The 15,044-nt window shown below is 36.0% G+C and overlaps 1 protein-coding gene across 1 annotated transcript in view; it reads right to left on the minus strand.

Annotated features, from left to right (window-relative positions):
• The window catches only part of ALK (ALK receptor tyrosine kinase), a 346,271-nt gene that overhangs the window by 115,443 nt on the left and 215,784 nt on the right, over positions 1 to 15,044 (minus strand). The window contains exon 7 of the mRNA XM_032216056.1: positions 4,949 to 5,118. Within this exon, the coding sequence (XP_032071947.1) occupies positions 4,949 to 5,118 (170 nt within the window). The remainder of the gene's footprint in view (positions 1 to 4,948; positions 5,119 to 15,044) is intronic.

Consider the following 15,044-nt stretch of genomic DNA (forward strand, 5'->3'; position numbering starts at 1 on the left):
TAGAAATTGCTTAAAGGAAGTGTCACCATTCACTAACCACAGGATGTTCTAGCCAACGTCCCTATGTCAAAACCTGTGTCAAAAGTCCAAACCACAAAGTTCAATTAAAGTTTGTTAATAACACGTAAGCCATACCTGAAACAAAATGAGAAATAAGACTCTCATCTCCATATAAGGTTTTCTCCTCAAGGTAACCATTAAGAAATGTGTTAAGTATTTCCATGTTGCAATGCTTTTGAGAATGTATAAGAACGCGTGCTTCGATAATGAAGGTTGTTCAGAACTTGCAATGCTAGCCATTTCGCTAGCTTTCTGAACCTGGCTGCCAAATAAACTTTCCTGTATCCTGAGAAGTCTAAGCCTGTCATTTTCTGCAACAATATATTAGACTAAATTCTAATAACTTTTTGTGACAAATCTATGCAAAACTTGAGGAAATCCAAGAAGAGGTGAATTCTTTTCCACAAAATTTGTATCTGGATGGGAGATCTAGGCTGCAGGTTAGATGGGGAATCCACCTAAAAATCCACAAATAAAGCAAAAGTACTGAAAAAGCATTGCAAGAAAATTGCATAGATATTTCTGAAATCACCCTAGCTGAATTTGATTTGGAAAAAAAGATTTACAGCATTTGATGGGTGTAAAATCCATATTGATAATTTGATAATTTGTTTCTCAGTCATGAGAGTCCATGAGAATAGAAACTGTTAAAAATTGTCCAATTAAATATAAATAAATTTATACACCTATACAGGTATAGTTAAATGGAGGAGGAAAGGGAAAAAACCCAATAATTTTACTGTAAGACTTCTCTGTTTTATTTCTGCAGGCATCTTAACACCATGTTTATACCATTCAAATAGTTCTGCTGATTGCTTCCCACATTCCAGAATTCCTTCAAAAAGCTTGCTTTGAATGCTGAAGATTGTTTTAGAGCTCTCTATAGACCACAATAAGTTTCTAAGAAAAAAGATGAATATGAAACAGCATCTATATGATAATATGATAAAGATGAATGAATTTGCATTTGACCATGCAAATACTTAGAAAGAAAGCACAGAATGTGAGAGTCAGAATGGAGTCTCACAAGTGAAGTATATGAGAATGGATAGGGTTTAGGGGGAAATTGTTACCTTGGCAACACATAAATGATGCTAGACAAATGAATTTTAAAAAGCTACTGAAAAATGGAAGATAACTAAAAGAAATGAAGCCACTACATCTTACTATAGAGGGCAGAGGCAACAAAGAACAGGAGGCAATGCTAATAGTTTTATATCATACATTAATTTCATATCCACAACAGAATGCTTTTTGTATTAACCCACACTATGCTATGCTATGTCAAGAGTCAGGAAGATGAAATATATTTTCGGCATAGTATCTCCACCAAGGCGCCCTTAAAATTATATGCATTGTTTTTAACCTGAATGAAAAAGTTAAGGCTGAGACACAAGCAGTAAATATATTATTTGCAACAAAGACTTAAGCACTCAGAACTTTCTCATGTTTTTAGTTTAGCATTGGGGAAAACAGCTAGGAATATAGAGATGTTCCTGAAACAAATAAACCCCTCTGTGATTTCTAAAAACCTTTTCTCTTATAGAGAAAGTAGTGAACATTATTTATTTATTTTTATTTATTAGATTTCTATCCCACCTTTCTTCAACTCTCACTTGGGGCACAAATGACCGGACTCATATTGTCATATTCTGGACATACTATGTGAAGACCTGCTCTTTTGAGAAGTTGATATATAATGCAGAGAAAAGTGAAAGAAAATATGGAAAAAACAGCAAGATGAATGGATCCAATTACAGTGACATTACTACGTCATTAGAGACCTGAACGGCCAGAATGGGGAGAGGTAATCTTAGGGAAGGTTTATCTGTTTGGTAACTTTGCACCAATTTTTAAAAATAACTTTGTATTACATAAACATTAAAAACATTGGACATAGTGCGACATTTCTGGCATAAACATTTCCATATAGTGATTATATCTTATAACAGTTACATTTATATCCATTAGATAGGTGTGTGTAGTCAGTCAGATTACATATCCATTGATCCTTTCTTATATAATTACTAATCATACAGTTACATATCCAATTCCTACCTATCATATATTCTTAATACCATATTTCCCAATTCTTAATTTGTCTGTGTTTTTCTGTCCTGACTTTTTTCCCCTCCTTTCTAACCATCGATCACATTTGTCCTAGATTTCATGATATTCTGTCTCACTCTTGTCTTTGAGCTCTAGAGTCAGTCTGTCCATTTCTGCGCAAGCCAGTATCTTATTATTTCTTGTTCCGAGGGAGTCTCTTTATTTTCCATTTTTGTGCAAAAACCAGTCTTGCTGCCGTTAAAATATGCAGCATTAAATATAAACCACTTTTTCCATGTTTTTCTTTTGTGATCCCTAGTAGAAATAATTCTGGCCTCAACTCCATCTTTTGATTTAGCATCTCTTCCAAATACTTTCTTATCTGGCAGTTTGCACCAATTTGATGGCACTTAGTCAGAATGTTCAATTAGGTCATTGGTGGATATAATATTCTTTTCTCTGATTTTTCCTCATAATAACCTTGTGAGGTGCAGAGAAAATGACTGGCACTTTTTAATCCAATACACTTCAGTGGCTGAAAGTAGGCTTTGTCTTAGTGCTATATCTTAATTACTACATCACCCATATTGATGAATATCATCAGTAAGAGATGGAAGGAGAAAGATACCTGATTGGTTGGAAGAATTTTATGTTTGAATTATCTGTCAAATCTTACTGGATGTTCATACATGAGCAAGATAAAAAATATGAAGGAAAGGGAGTGGGAAATGCAAATTTGGGAGAAACAGCACAAAGCATAAAAAGACCAAAATAGCCATTAATCTACTGAAACTGCAATCCCATGGGGTACACAGCCAGTAAATCTGTATTAGACTTTGTGACAGGCTAGGCAATACATCTTGATTCTCAGAAATTTCATCTAGCATTCAGGAATTTGCTGCAAGAGAAGTTCACAGATGCAAGACAACTAGATAAGTGGTTTTAATGCAGACAAAATAGAAGCTGTGCAATATACGTCTCCTACAAATCACAGAAAAACATATGTTCATTCTTCTTTATTCTATCTATCTATCTATCTATCTATCTATCTATCTATCTATCTATCTATCCATCCATCCATCCATCCATCCATCCATCCATCCATCCATATCTATCTATCTATCTATCTATCATCTATCTATCTATCTATCTATCTATCTATCTATCTATCTATCTATCTATCTATCTATCTATCTATCTATCTATCTTTCTATATCTATCTTCCATTTTAGTTTACATTCTTGGCCTTCAGTGGAAATTATATACATTGACAGTTCTTTCTAGCATGAGAACTATTAGTCCCCATCTGTTCAGCTGTCATCGGTACAAACTGGTTTGAAAGATGTTTCTTTCCAGCCATTTCTGCTCAGCTGTTAAATTTACAATTTACAAATAAAGCAGACATTAAAGCCTGAGATCTCCACATTATCTCATTGAAAGAATAATGCTTTCAACACAATGAATCTGTTCCTGGAATACTTAACCACTCAAACAAATAAGGAACAACAGCAGTGTTGAACATTTCAGCCAAGCTTTCCTTCTCTTCAGCCACTTGGGGAGGGGAGATGTAAATGTCCCAAAGATGACAGAGGCATCAGAGCATCAGATTTTTTAAAAAAAGTGGATTGGGATTTGATTTTCATTTAGTGATATTGTTTGTGGAAGACTTTTGTACAAGGTACAGAGTTAGATGTTTTGGTTTCCCAAGGGCTAATACTAAATTATTATAACTTATTATTTTAAAACAACAATATGTTATGAGTAACAATTGAGAGCTTTTGTCTGTGTTTTATAAAATAGGATGTATTTTTATAGATTTGAGCATTGACAGACTGGTGAATTGTGTGACAAGACATGTACCTTGGGGGGTTCTCTAGTGCCATATATTTAGCAGAGACTCCAATAGCTAATGCTTTTAAGACTTGTATTCATTCTGTGATCAAAAGAATATCTACTTCATTTCTGCTACAATGTGTCTATGATTTCAATCCATTTAAAAACCTGTGCAAGGCAGCAGAAAACATATCTTTTGTAAGACCCTCTAGAGGTGCATCATATGCTAAAAAGATACTAAGCCTGTCTCCTGAAGTGACTGTCTACTGTATATTATTTTTCAGGTCAAGGAAGCAGTTTTGAACTGAATCATCATGAAACCAGTCACTGGCTCAAAAAGAACCTCCCTGCATTCATCATCAGCAGGCAACAAGAACAAATAAAGAATGAGCTATGGGCAAGCATGTCTGATGCTCTTCTCCACGCAAAGAGGGAGAAAAAGAATTGTTCTGAGAACAATGGCAGTAGAGAAAAAGTTATATTTTCTGTCTATGACTATGTTAAATATTGGACAACTAAGTAGATGAAATTCACTTTTTTGGGTGGCTAGAAAACAGAAGCCAAAACAGAAAATAGAGAATGTAAATATATGGTGATATAAATAATTAATATTATTATAAGTGTTAGTACTACCGTTATTATATTATAGGACAAGGTAAAAGCAATAGGAAGGCAATGCAGAATGGAGAACTATAAAGGCTAAATTTGAAAGCGGATACAGAAGGCTGCATAATTACTTTATATTGTTATGTATGTTTTGTGTTTTGTTTTTTCTTGTTATGTTTTTCTTTCTGTTTTTAAAGATTAAAACGTTCAATTAAACTATTTTAAAAAGAGAAATTCACTTTTTAAAAAAACCACACTTTTTTCAAATAAAAAAGCTTAAATCTGAATTTAAATGAGAAAAACTTAACTGGTCTTAATACTTATCAGCAGTTTCAGTCATTCAACAGTCATTCAATGCTTCAATGTTAAATGACAAAGGAAGAAGCATGATATATCCTACCTGTCAAAAATGTCAGGGAGAGGTCTGATCATCTTTTGCCATACTCCCAATCCTTTCTGGTCATTCAAGTGCCAGAGCTTTCTGCTCTGCTCTTTTCCAGTCTTGTTCTCAACAAGAATGAGGGAGACATCTCCAAGCAACGTGCCTTGGAGGAGCCATGATATCTGAAGCTAAGAGAGAAAAAAATGTATGCAAAATCAATTAAAACAGCATGCTAAGAAATAGCAACTATCTGTATTATGTCAAATTAATCATGCTCACCATTCATTTAATCAAAAAGAGAAGTAACTTAGAACTAAGGAGAAATTTCCTGACAGTTATAGTGGAACAATTCATCGGTGGAACAATTTACCTCCAGAAATTATGGGTGCTCCATCATTGGCGGTCTTTAAAGGATTGGACAACCATTTGTCTGAAATGGTATAGGGTTTCCTGCCTAAGTAGGTGGTTGGACTTGAACACCTCCAAGGTCCCTTCCAACTCTTCTCTTCAAAGCATGTACTATGAAGAACTACTGAAAAAACTTCTCCAGTGGTTGCATGTGACTCGCTCCAACCTGTGCTCATTCTCCCCTCCACCCAGAGTAATCTAATGTTGAGTTTCTATAAAAGTTTCACATTTCCTGGAATATAAATGCCACTTCCTTTTCTTATATGCCTTATTTTACACAATAGAGATGCAGTAGATGGAATAACTATTTTGGTAATCATTTCTGAAATGGCTTATGCTGGTTTCAATACTTTCTCAGCCACTTAAAGCTAAAGTTATAACGCTTTAGCCTTGAGCTCCATTTTTATTTCTTCTGTATGCCATATTGTGGGAAATAAGCATCAGCATCCCACTTTGCAGCTTCTATATAATCTGGCTGGTTTGGAAATCAAAGCTCTGCATTTCTTTCTGGACAGTATAAGAGTTTACTTTTCTCATTCCAACTGATCTTAGAGCCCCTTTCCATATTTACTAAGAATATTTCAATAGCAAGCTTCATAGTGATTTCCAATGTTACATTAATCACTTCTAAGAAAAAAAATAAACCCACCACCAACAAAAAGTAAAAACGTAGTTCAACAGTACACAATTCAAAGTAAAGCCGAAAAAGTGGAATGCTGAAAGAAAGAGATATTCACTTGTTTGTTGGAGTCAAAAAGAAGGAATAGGCTGTAAAATGAATTTGCCAATGTTGAGGTTATTGGACCAAGCTCTTCCCTAGCTCCCCTTAAGGTGGAACAAAGTCTCATCAAAAGATATGATAGAAGGGAGCATGTTGAGACTTCCTCAAGAGAAACCACTTACGCTAGATATTTACTGGCAAGACTGAATGCTTCGCCTTTTCCTGAGAAGTATATGATTGTTTAGTGCCAATGCTTCTAAGCAAATGATGGACTAGAATAAGAAATCCATCATATCCTGCAGTAACTGAATTTTCTGTACTGTCTTCAGAGTCTACCTAGTAGACTGCATTATAATAGATTAATTTAGAAGATATACTGGCCAGTTTAGAACTTTAATTTAGAAGATAAAGCCCATTGGCTAAACTTGAACTGTACCAACCAAGAATCTAGGGATAAGGTTGGGTTCAGGTGCATCGCTAAATATGGCTCCTTCTAGAGGGATGGACTGGATCTTGAATAAGCACCTGTCTAGGACTACAATTAGTTCCATTTGATCCAGACTGATCTTAAAGCACATTCAATTTCCATCAGTGTTAGATAAGTATTCAGACCTCATATTTTGATATGATAAAAGGGTAAAAAAACAACAACATAGTACTAGCTGTTATTTGCATAGCAATAATGCATGACTTTGTATGGCATTTTCCATTAATTTCATATAGACCTTAAACATTAGGGGAGGTAATATGGAATTCTAAATGTTTCCATTCATAGCATTCATTGCTTTTCTCCCCTTCATAGTATCTTTCTAGGTACTTTTTAAAATCATTCTAGCTTTTCTAACCCAGCAATTTTGTTTGTGTATGTAGCTGTAACTGTACTAGATAAATCTTTCATATTAATATTACTTTCACATAGTTCAACTCTAAGTTTCCGTTATATATTTTAGTTATTGGGCCGGCTTTGTTTAGTTCTGGTATCAGATACTACATCCAAGCCTTCTGTGAAATCTCTGTCATCAAATACAGGGCGCTTACTATGCTGGAAGACTTCTCAGCTCAGCTTAGCATTTAAATATGTCTCTTTTTCTAAAATGTAGATTAATATTCATATGGCTTTTTAAAATAGCAAATCCCCCCCCTCTCTAGACATGGTTTAACAACTACATGTTAAAATATACAGAGGTTTGTTTTCTATAATGAATAATTTTGTATTCAGGCAGTGGTAGAGAGAAGTACAAAGAATGCAGTAAGAAGGTATTGCCAGCAATTATATAGTTATCTCTCTTGATATTAGAAAAATTGGTTTTATCTTTTCCCCAGAAGGCTATTATAAAATTTTCAATTATGTTCCAATGGTATTTGGATTTCTATTAATTAAAATACAACACACCAAAGTAGTCTAACTGATTTCACTTAGGTTTAGAGTAACCAAGTCCCTCTGTGATCCTTTTTATTCTTATATATAAAATCCCTTCATAATGCTGTTATTTGCCATTTTAAAATTGGCTTCATTTCATTCTTGAGAATGAAATAAAACTTTTGCAATTTTGGTAAGTTTCAATAAACTGCAGTATAAATTTGCATGTGGTTATATAAATAGGAAATAGAAAAAGGACAAGGAATTTACAAAATTAAAATTCTGAAAATTCAGGAAAGTACAAACATTCAAAGAAACAAAACAAAAACAACAACCCTGAACAATATTAGAATATATAGAGGTTTATTATTATCAGTATTGAAATTATGTTTAATAATAATAACAGTTGTATCTTTAAAATTATCTAATCCTTTATTATCCTAATAGTTACCCTAAACCCATCTACAGCTTTGCCTGGCCTGGAAGACATTTCTCCCGTATAAAGTTTGCTTTTAGTTCCTTTTTTATTTTTTATGGTTTCACAAGCAACCGATTAATTAGAACAGGGATATGGGATATTTAATTCTCCTAGTATGGATAAAATAAAATTTGAAAATCCTTAATATACATTGGCTGGACTTGCTAAGAGTTGTAATACAGCATTATCTAGAAGGCCACACATGTCCCACCTCTGCATTAAAAGATAAGCTGTTTTTGCCTATTTCCACAGAAGCATTCCATGATGTGCTTTTCACTTTTTCTGGCATTATACAGTAGCTGAATTACTAAGCAGAGCATAGAGTTCAACTGTAGAAATGGATTACTTCCCCAGCTAAGTATGCTCATTAAAACATTAAACATTAGAAACGAAACATGGCAAGTCACATTAACATGCACAGCTTGAACAAGGAGCCTGCTGATAAAATGACAAACCCACATCCCCATAAATTCATTTAGCCAGTCTTAGGGCTCTTCTGCGTGACCTGCTAATTGCAGGCAAGCAATACTTCAGTGGTCATTTATGATGCCATCTTCAGCTCTCCTCTATCCTGTTGAAGAGGCAGCCTGCAATGATGCCCTTGGGCTTTGCTTTTAAAATGGTATTTTTTGACCTTGCACCAGCATGAGTCCAGGTATGTTTTTTCTCTGCTGTTCTTTAATTCAATCTAGGCAATGTCTGAACTTTTATTTGCTAATATACAGAGCTGCCAAAATATTCCCTCCCTTCTGATTATGGGTTTCTGTCCTTCATATTTACTTCCCAAATATTTACATGTAAGAAAAGGGACATGTCCTTAAATCCACAGCTCTTGCTGTACCAGGCAAGGCAGGTTTGAGGCATTTTGTGGGACTATGTTTGACAAGTTGTGCTCTGAAAAACAAGTTCACTGACTCTATCCTACGTGCAACCACTGAAAGAATAGAAACTGGTCAGAAATGAACAATAGTGCACTTACAATACTATATTTTTTCTTTAAGAGATTCCCCACTAGGCCAATGAAACATGACAATTTTCCTTCTCCAGGTGAAAGGGAAAGTTTTTCTTCTGGCAAAAGTGGTTTTGATTTGGCTTGGTTTATTGGATTTATATGCCGTCCTTCTCCCAAGGACTCAGGGCAGGATACAACATTAAAAAAACCCACATATTACAAAAGTTAAAAAAAAAATTAGATAGAATATCCAAAAAACAAACCCAATTAAGATTAACAATAACATTTTTTAAAAAAATTCGATTAAAATTAACAATAATCAATAATTTATTTTGTTTTGTTCAGGCCAGGCCGGCTTGCTGGAAAAGCCAACTTTTTAGGGCACGTCAGAAGGACTGGAGGTTGCAGTGGCAGGATGAAGGTTAAAACTGATGCAAGTAGGGGGTTGTGTAAAGGTGTCCAGGCATAGCCTTCTACATATAAGAATGTAGAATAGAATAGAGTTGGAAGGAACCTCGGAGGTCTTCTAGTCATGCTCAAACAGGAGACCCTATACCATTTCAGACAAGTGGCTGTTCAGTCTCTCCTTAACAAGTTCCAGTGATGAAGCGCCCATGATTTCTGATGGCAAACTGTTCCACTGGTTAATTGCTCTCACCATTGGGAAGTTTCTCTTTAATTCCAGGTTGCTTCTCTCTTTGGTTAGTTTCCAATCATTGCCTTCTGGTGCTTTGGAGAATAATTTGACATCCCCTTCTTCTTTGTGGCAGCCCTGCAAATATTGGAATACTGCTATCATGTCATCCCTAGTTCTTCTTTTCTCTAATGTCACCCCTAGTTCTTCTTTTCTCTAGAGTAGCCAAACCCAAATCCTGAAACCATTCCTCATATGTTTTAGTTTCCAGGCCTTTGAACATCTTAGTTTATTTATTTATTTATTTATTAGACTTATATACCGCTTCATAGGGCTTTCAGCCCTCTCTAAGCGGTTTACAAATTTTTTAGCAAATTGAGTCAGCAACTTGCCCCCACGGTCCGGGTCCTCATTTCACCCACCTCGGAAGGATGGAAGGCTGAGTCGACCTTGAGCCGGTGAGATTTGAACCGCTGAACTGCAGATCACAGTCAGCTAAAGTGGCCTGCAGTACTGCACCCTAACCACTGCGCCACCTCGGCTCCTTGGTTGCTCTTCTCTGAACTTTTTCCAAAGTCTCAACATTTTTTTTGTACTGTGGTGACCGAAATTAGTTGCAGTATTCCAGGTGTGGTCTTACTAGGGTTTTATAAAAAGTGGGACAACAGTAAAAATAAACCTGCCTCATGACCAGTAACTTTATGTGTGTTGGGAACTAACATATCTCCATTTAGGTCAGTACTGTTGGTTCTACTAGAAAGAAATAGTTCAGAAGATATTTGTGAATCAAATCTTTGTAAGCTAAAGCCCTGACCTTTTTTGCCTTCTGGAAGGTTGTTAAGACCTTCTGATTCCCCAAGGGTTAGGGCCAGGATGTCAAGGAAGACCAATGAATGCATGTTGGTTTTGTAAAATAATTATATAGTGCCTTTTTTTTTGTAATGGATAATTTTTAATTTTGGTCTGGGAAATATTTTTAATATATTTTTTGTAACTTGATAATTTGCCATGCATTGTTATATATTTAAGATGAGTAGCCCATGGAGTTTTATAAATAAATATTGTGAGGTGGCAACAAACTTTATTCAGTTTAGGAAGCCATTATGGTAAAGAAGGAATTACATCTTCCATTTCCAATCACAGATCAACTTCTCTGAGGTGACAATTAAATTGAATGTATGACTGAATTGTGCTTGAGATGGGAAACCCCATGGTTGGCAAGGAAGCTATAAATTCCTGACTCTTTCTGCAAACACTTTTCCTGTCCATGGAGATTGAAGAATTGAATCATCAATAACTGGAATGGTTTGAACCCCAGTTCAGCAATGATCAAAAGCTCATAAAGGGATCCAGCCCCGGAGGAAGATAGATGAATAGAAACAGGATCCTTCTATAGATCAATTTGAAGCACAGGCATTCACAACTCACCTGATATACAAAATATGCAATGTGAATTTCTCCTTCAAGTTGACTTCAGTTCAGTAGACCATCTAGTTTATTCAGCAATGGTTTGTCATTACCTTTTTAAAGAATACTTTTCTAAAAAATAAAAACCCTAGTTTTTTCCCTGCCTATAGTATTTCCTGGTGGCAATACATCCAAATTTCAACCAAGTCCAACCCTATTTAACATTCAGCATCAGGTAGTTTTATGTGACTGAAACTTACATTTCAATATTATTTAAATTAATCATGAAATACACACACAGATTCAATATATATGAAACATACAGTATATTTCATTCATTCCATGGATACTAAAAAAGTGAGCTTGGCTAAGTAGACACAGGCATTTATGAAGGGAAGCTAAACTGTGTATTTTTTTTTCCCTTTCAGTGTGCCAGAAAGCAGAGAGCTGATATTCTCCTGCCAATTCAGAGCAATGTTGGTGCTGTATGTCTCTCAAATTATGTTGGCTGACAATATTAAAAGCAAATCATGCCAACTTCCTATTGTTCATTGCCTTTTTGCTTTTCTGGATTATCATTACCCACTGACTAACAAATGAGCATTTTAAGGGCTTTTCCCCCCTCCCCTTTTTGTGGCAATTCAAAGAAGGAAGGACCGCTAGGTTAAATCCACAGAGCCAATTGGGGTGGATTTTTCTGCTGTTGCAAAATTTCCAGTGTTTGAACTGACAACCTGAGAGAATTTTGGCAGGGATTCAAGGCAGCTTCTGGCTAGCACCCAACTCTGCCCAACAGGAAGAACTGCAAGCTAGTATAGCAGACTTTTTCAGAGACTGACAATTTTGCTACTCTATATTACAGACCTCTGTTGCCCATGATATTCCCTCCTCTGACCTTGAGAAGAAGTACATGTTATGTATTGAATATACAGTATATAGTTGTGTTAAGTCCTACTAAAGTAAAACTAACCTTTAGATGACCCTAACTGTTAACTTCAACTGTTTTGGAGGGACACGTAGAACATTCATATTTGGGTGGGCTTCTTCAAGGATTATGATTGGTTAATGCCCTGTGGGCCCAGGGTATAAATTACAGACATTGTCTGCTGTTCCTCAGTTTTAGTTTAAGTCAATAAATGCTGTTGCAGCTATGCTGGTCTGCTTCTTGCCTACTGAAGCACACTGCACAATATGCTTGAGCAAGAAAGGACCACAAACTTCTTGATTCAACAAATATGTTAATGTCTTAAGACATTTATTGAGTGTTTTCCTTCCTTAAGCTATGCAAAATCTCTGGTGGCATGCAGAGCCCCCTCTGAGGGCACATGCACCATCACCAGCTGCTTTTCTGGTTTCCAGCTGGTCTTCATGGGTGCTGGAGCACCAGAAAATGGCCTGAAAAACAGCCTAAAAACAGGCTGGTTTTCGGGCCTTTTTTGGGCTGTTTTTGGCCCCCAAAATGGTCTGGAATATGGCTCAAAGTACAGCCTCAAAAATGGCCCAAAATGGCCAAAAAGCAGGCATGCACACACAGGCCAGATGGTCTTAGAATTTTCAGTGCTCTGGCACGCACACATGCACACACATTCTGGATTGGGCACTTGGTGCCAAAAAGGTTCACCATCCCCGATCTAGTACTTTTTCCCTTCTTGGCCAGTTCTTTCCTTATGGCCTGAGACAAAAATGTGGATCCTTGAGTTCCAGCATGGAACATGTGAGTTCCTTAGAAGAGAAGAGAAACAGTTGAAAGCTCGAAGAATATTAATTTTTTGATCTCACTTTTTAGGCTTCTTACTTAGAAGCCTCTGATCCAGTATGTTCTAGTTGTAATCCAAACACAATATTGAAGAATATGCAAGTTTCCAGCACCACTGACTTTATGGTTGCTGGGCACCCAAGTCTTCCAGGCAATCCCTAATTTGAGTTGGAGACAGATCTGAGGGTGCTGCTCAGAGTGACAATCCAGACAACTATGTACTCAGGTATGTAGGAATCACAACTGAATCAAGAGAGTGGCAGAGAGTTCTGGCCTATCTGAAAACCCCGAGGCCGCATTCTTTCCTCACCTTATTATCCAAAAGGCTAGATAGAGACCTAAAGCCTTTGGTAAATTGGAAAGGATGTTTTAGTTTGCTCACATCAGCTGCTTGGATGAAAGAAATTATTGGCATCCTATATGGGAGCTCAACATATTTGCAAAAAGCAATATATGAGACTGTAATGAACTGGCTCCGATTAAATTAGCTGGTATGCTTCCTGAATGAATGCCTTTCACTTTTATTTCTCAGCTCCTGAGCTCTGCAGTAGAACATTGTGAGGCAGGCGGACATGCTGAGTCCAGCTGAACCGAACAAGAGCAGGCAGTCATTTGCCTGCCTCGAATTCTGATGTCCAATAGGACTGGCATTCCTTTCATGTATGAAATCTTCAGCAATGGTAGATGGCACGCTCTGTGTGATGAAGCCGGAAAGCAACTTCTACTATGTTTTAAAATAACTGATAAAATAATGCCATTATTTCTGGCTTTTCCCTTTACTACAAAATGGCTCCCTTGCCAGGAATTTTCATGAAACGAAAGCCAGAAATTCTATTAGGAATGTAATTACCCATCCTGAGTGGACAGTGACTCATAAATGCTTTGACAGCTTAACTGATTCACTAAATAGGAAGCTGCATAATGAATTAAGAGATGAATCCATTGTTTCAGTCTGGAGTTAAAATAAATCACACTAAAGTATAACTACTATAGCACCAATATTTACACTGAAACCCTTGGCATTTAACCAGACACAAGATGTTCCTTAACATAACAGCTATAAGCTACAAAATCAGATAGATTCTTGACTGTACACATTCTTAGAAAAATGCACAGTATAGCCAGGAAGTTAATTTCTACATAATATAGAAATTATTACACAGTAAATGCATACAAGCTTTTAGTTTCTTTAGGACATTTTATACCTTTGGGATATCTTCTATTGCAGATAGTTACTATCTATACTATCTATGATAGTAGGTATAATCTATTTAGTAGATAAGGGCAGGGTAGTTACACAAATATAGTAGATTCTACTAACTTTGTGCACTTACTACCCTGCCCCTAAAGAGACTGCTTTCATGACAATGTTTCTGAAAGAGGCCAGTGCTTTACTAAGCAGGAAATAAGTAAACAAACAAATAAATTTTGCTATTTTCTTTCCTTAGAAGATAGGAAATTAAGAATTATCTTGGATGGATGCACTATTGGTAGAAGTAATGCTAGAGGAAGAAAATATGCAGCATCAACAATAATACTTCATACAGTTTATAAGATTAGAGTTTCCACCTGAATGGCATTCAGATTCTCTGTTCAGAGAGTTCATATCTCTGCACTACTTAAGCCATGCTTGATTTAAAAACAGCACCCTATATGATTCATATATGCAAAAGAGCAATGGTTTTCCTTCTCTCCTCTAGCAGAGGTAAAACCATACATAGAAAGGAAGACTATGATTGTTGATTCATAATTCTACTCTATAATTCTACTCTATCCAGCTAGAGGCTGAAGCCACCTCGATTATCTGTTGGACAAGAGATTAGTGACCAAAGAACTATGAAGTTTGCCTTCTAACAATAATATCCTGATTCAGTGATGACAGTTCCTTGTTCATAAAACTTTTGGGGAACTTTAATCATATGATAGATATATGGAAGGTGAAATAGTACCTGCAATGGAATATATTTGACACTGAGCTAACATAAATTTAGATCATTCAATTTCCCCTGGGACAGCAAGGTCAGAACATGTTTTATGGGAAGAAGGATGAACACATCATTAGGATCACATATTTTGCTGTCACTTTCCAATGGAAACAATTTTTGCCTGATGGAATCTCTCAAAATGAGATATATGACGATTCAACATGCAGGAAACTCCTTCTCTGATCTATTCACATTTTTGTTCATATTGAAATGAAACTCCTTTCAGCATTGTGTTTCTGGAAAGGGATGGCAATGTCATAAGAACAGCATTTTAAGGTTTTTGTTTTGGCCAAGCCTTGTATATTAAGGCAAATTAATCACAAAATTGTAAGCAGATTGAATTTCAGTGAAATGATATGATTCTGTCTAAAATGGAATATAAATACTGTACATGTTCAGAGTAAAAAGATTGT

This window comes from Thamnophis elegans, chromosome 4 (genome assembly GCF_009769535.1).
Source record: "Thamnophis elegans isolate rThaEle1 chromosome 4, rThaEle1.pri, whole genome shotgun sequence".
Classification (NCBI taxonomy): domain Eukaryota; kingdom Metazoa; phylum Chordata; class Lepidosauria; order Squamata; family Colubridae; genus Thamnophis; species Thamnophis elegans.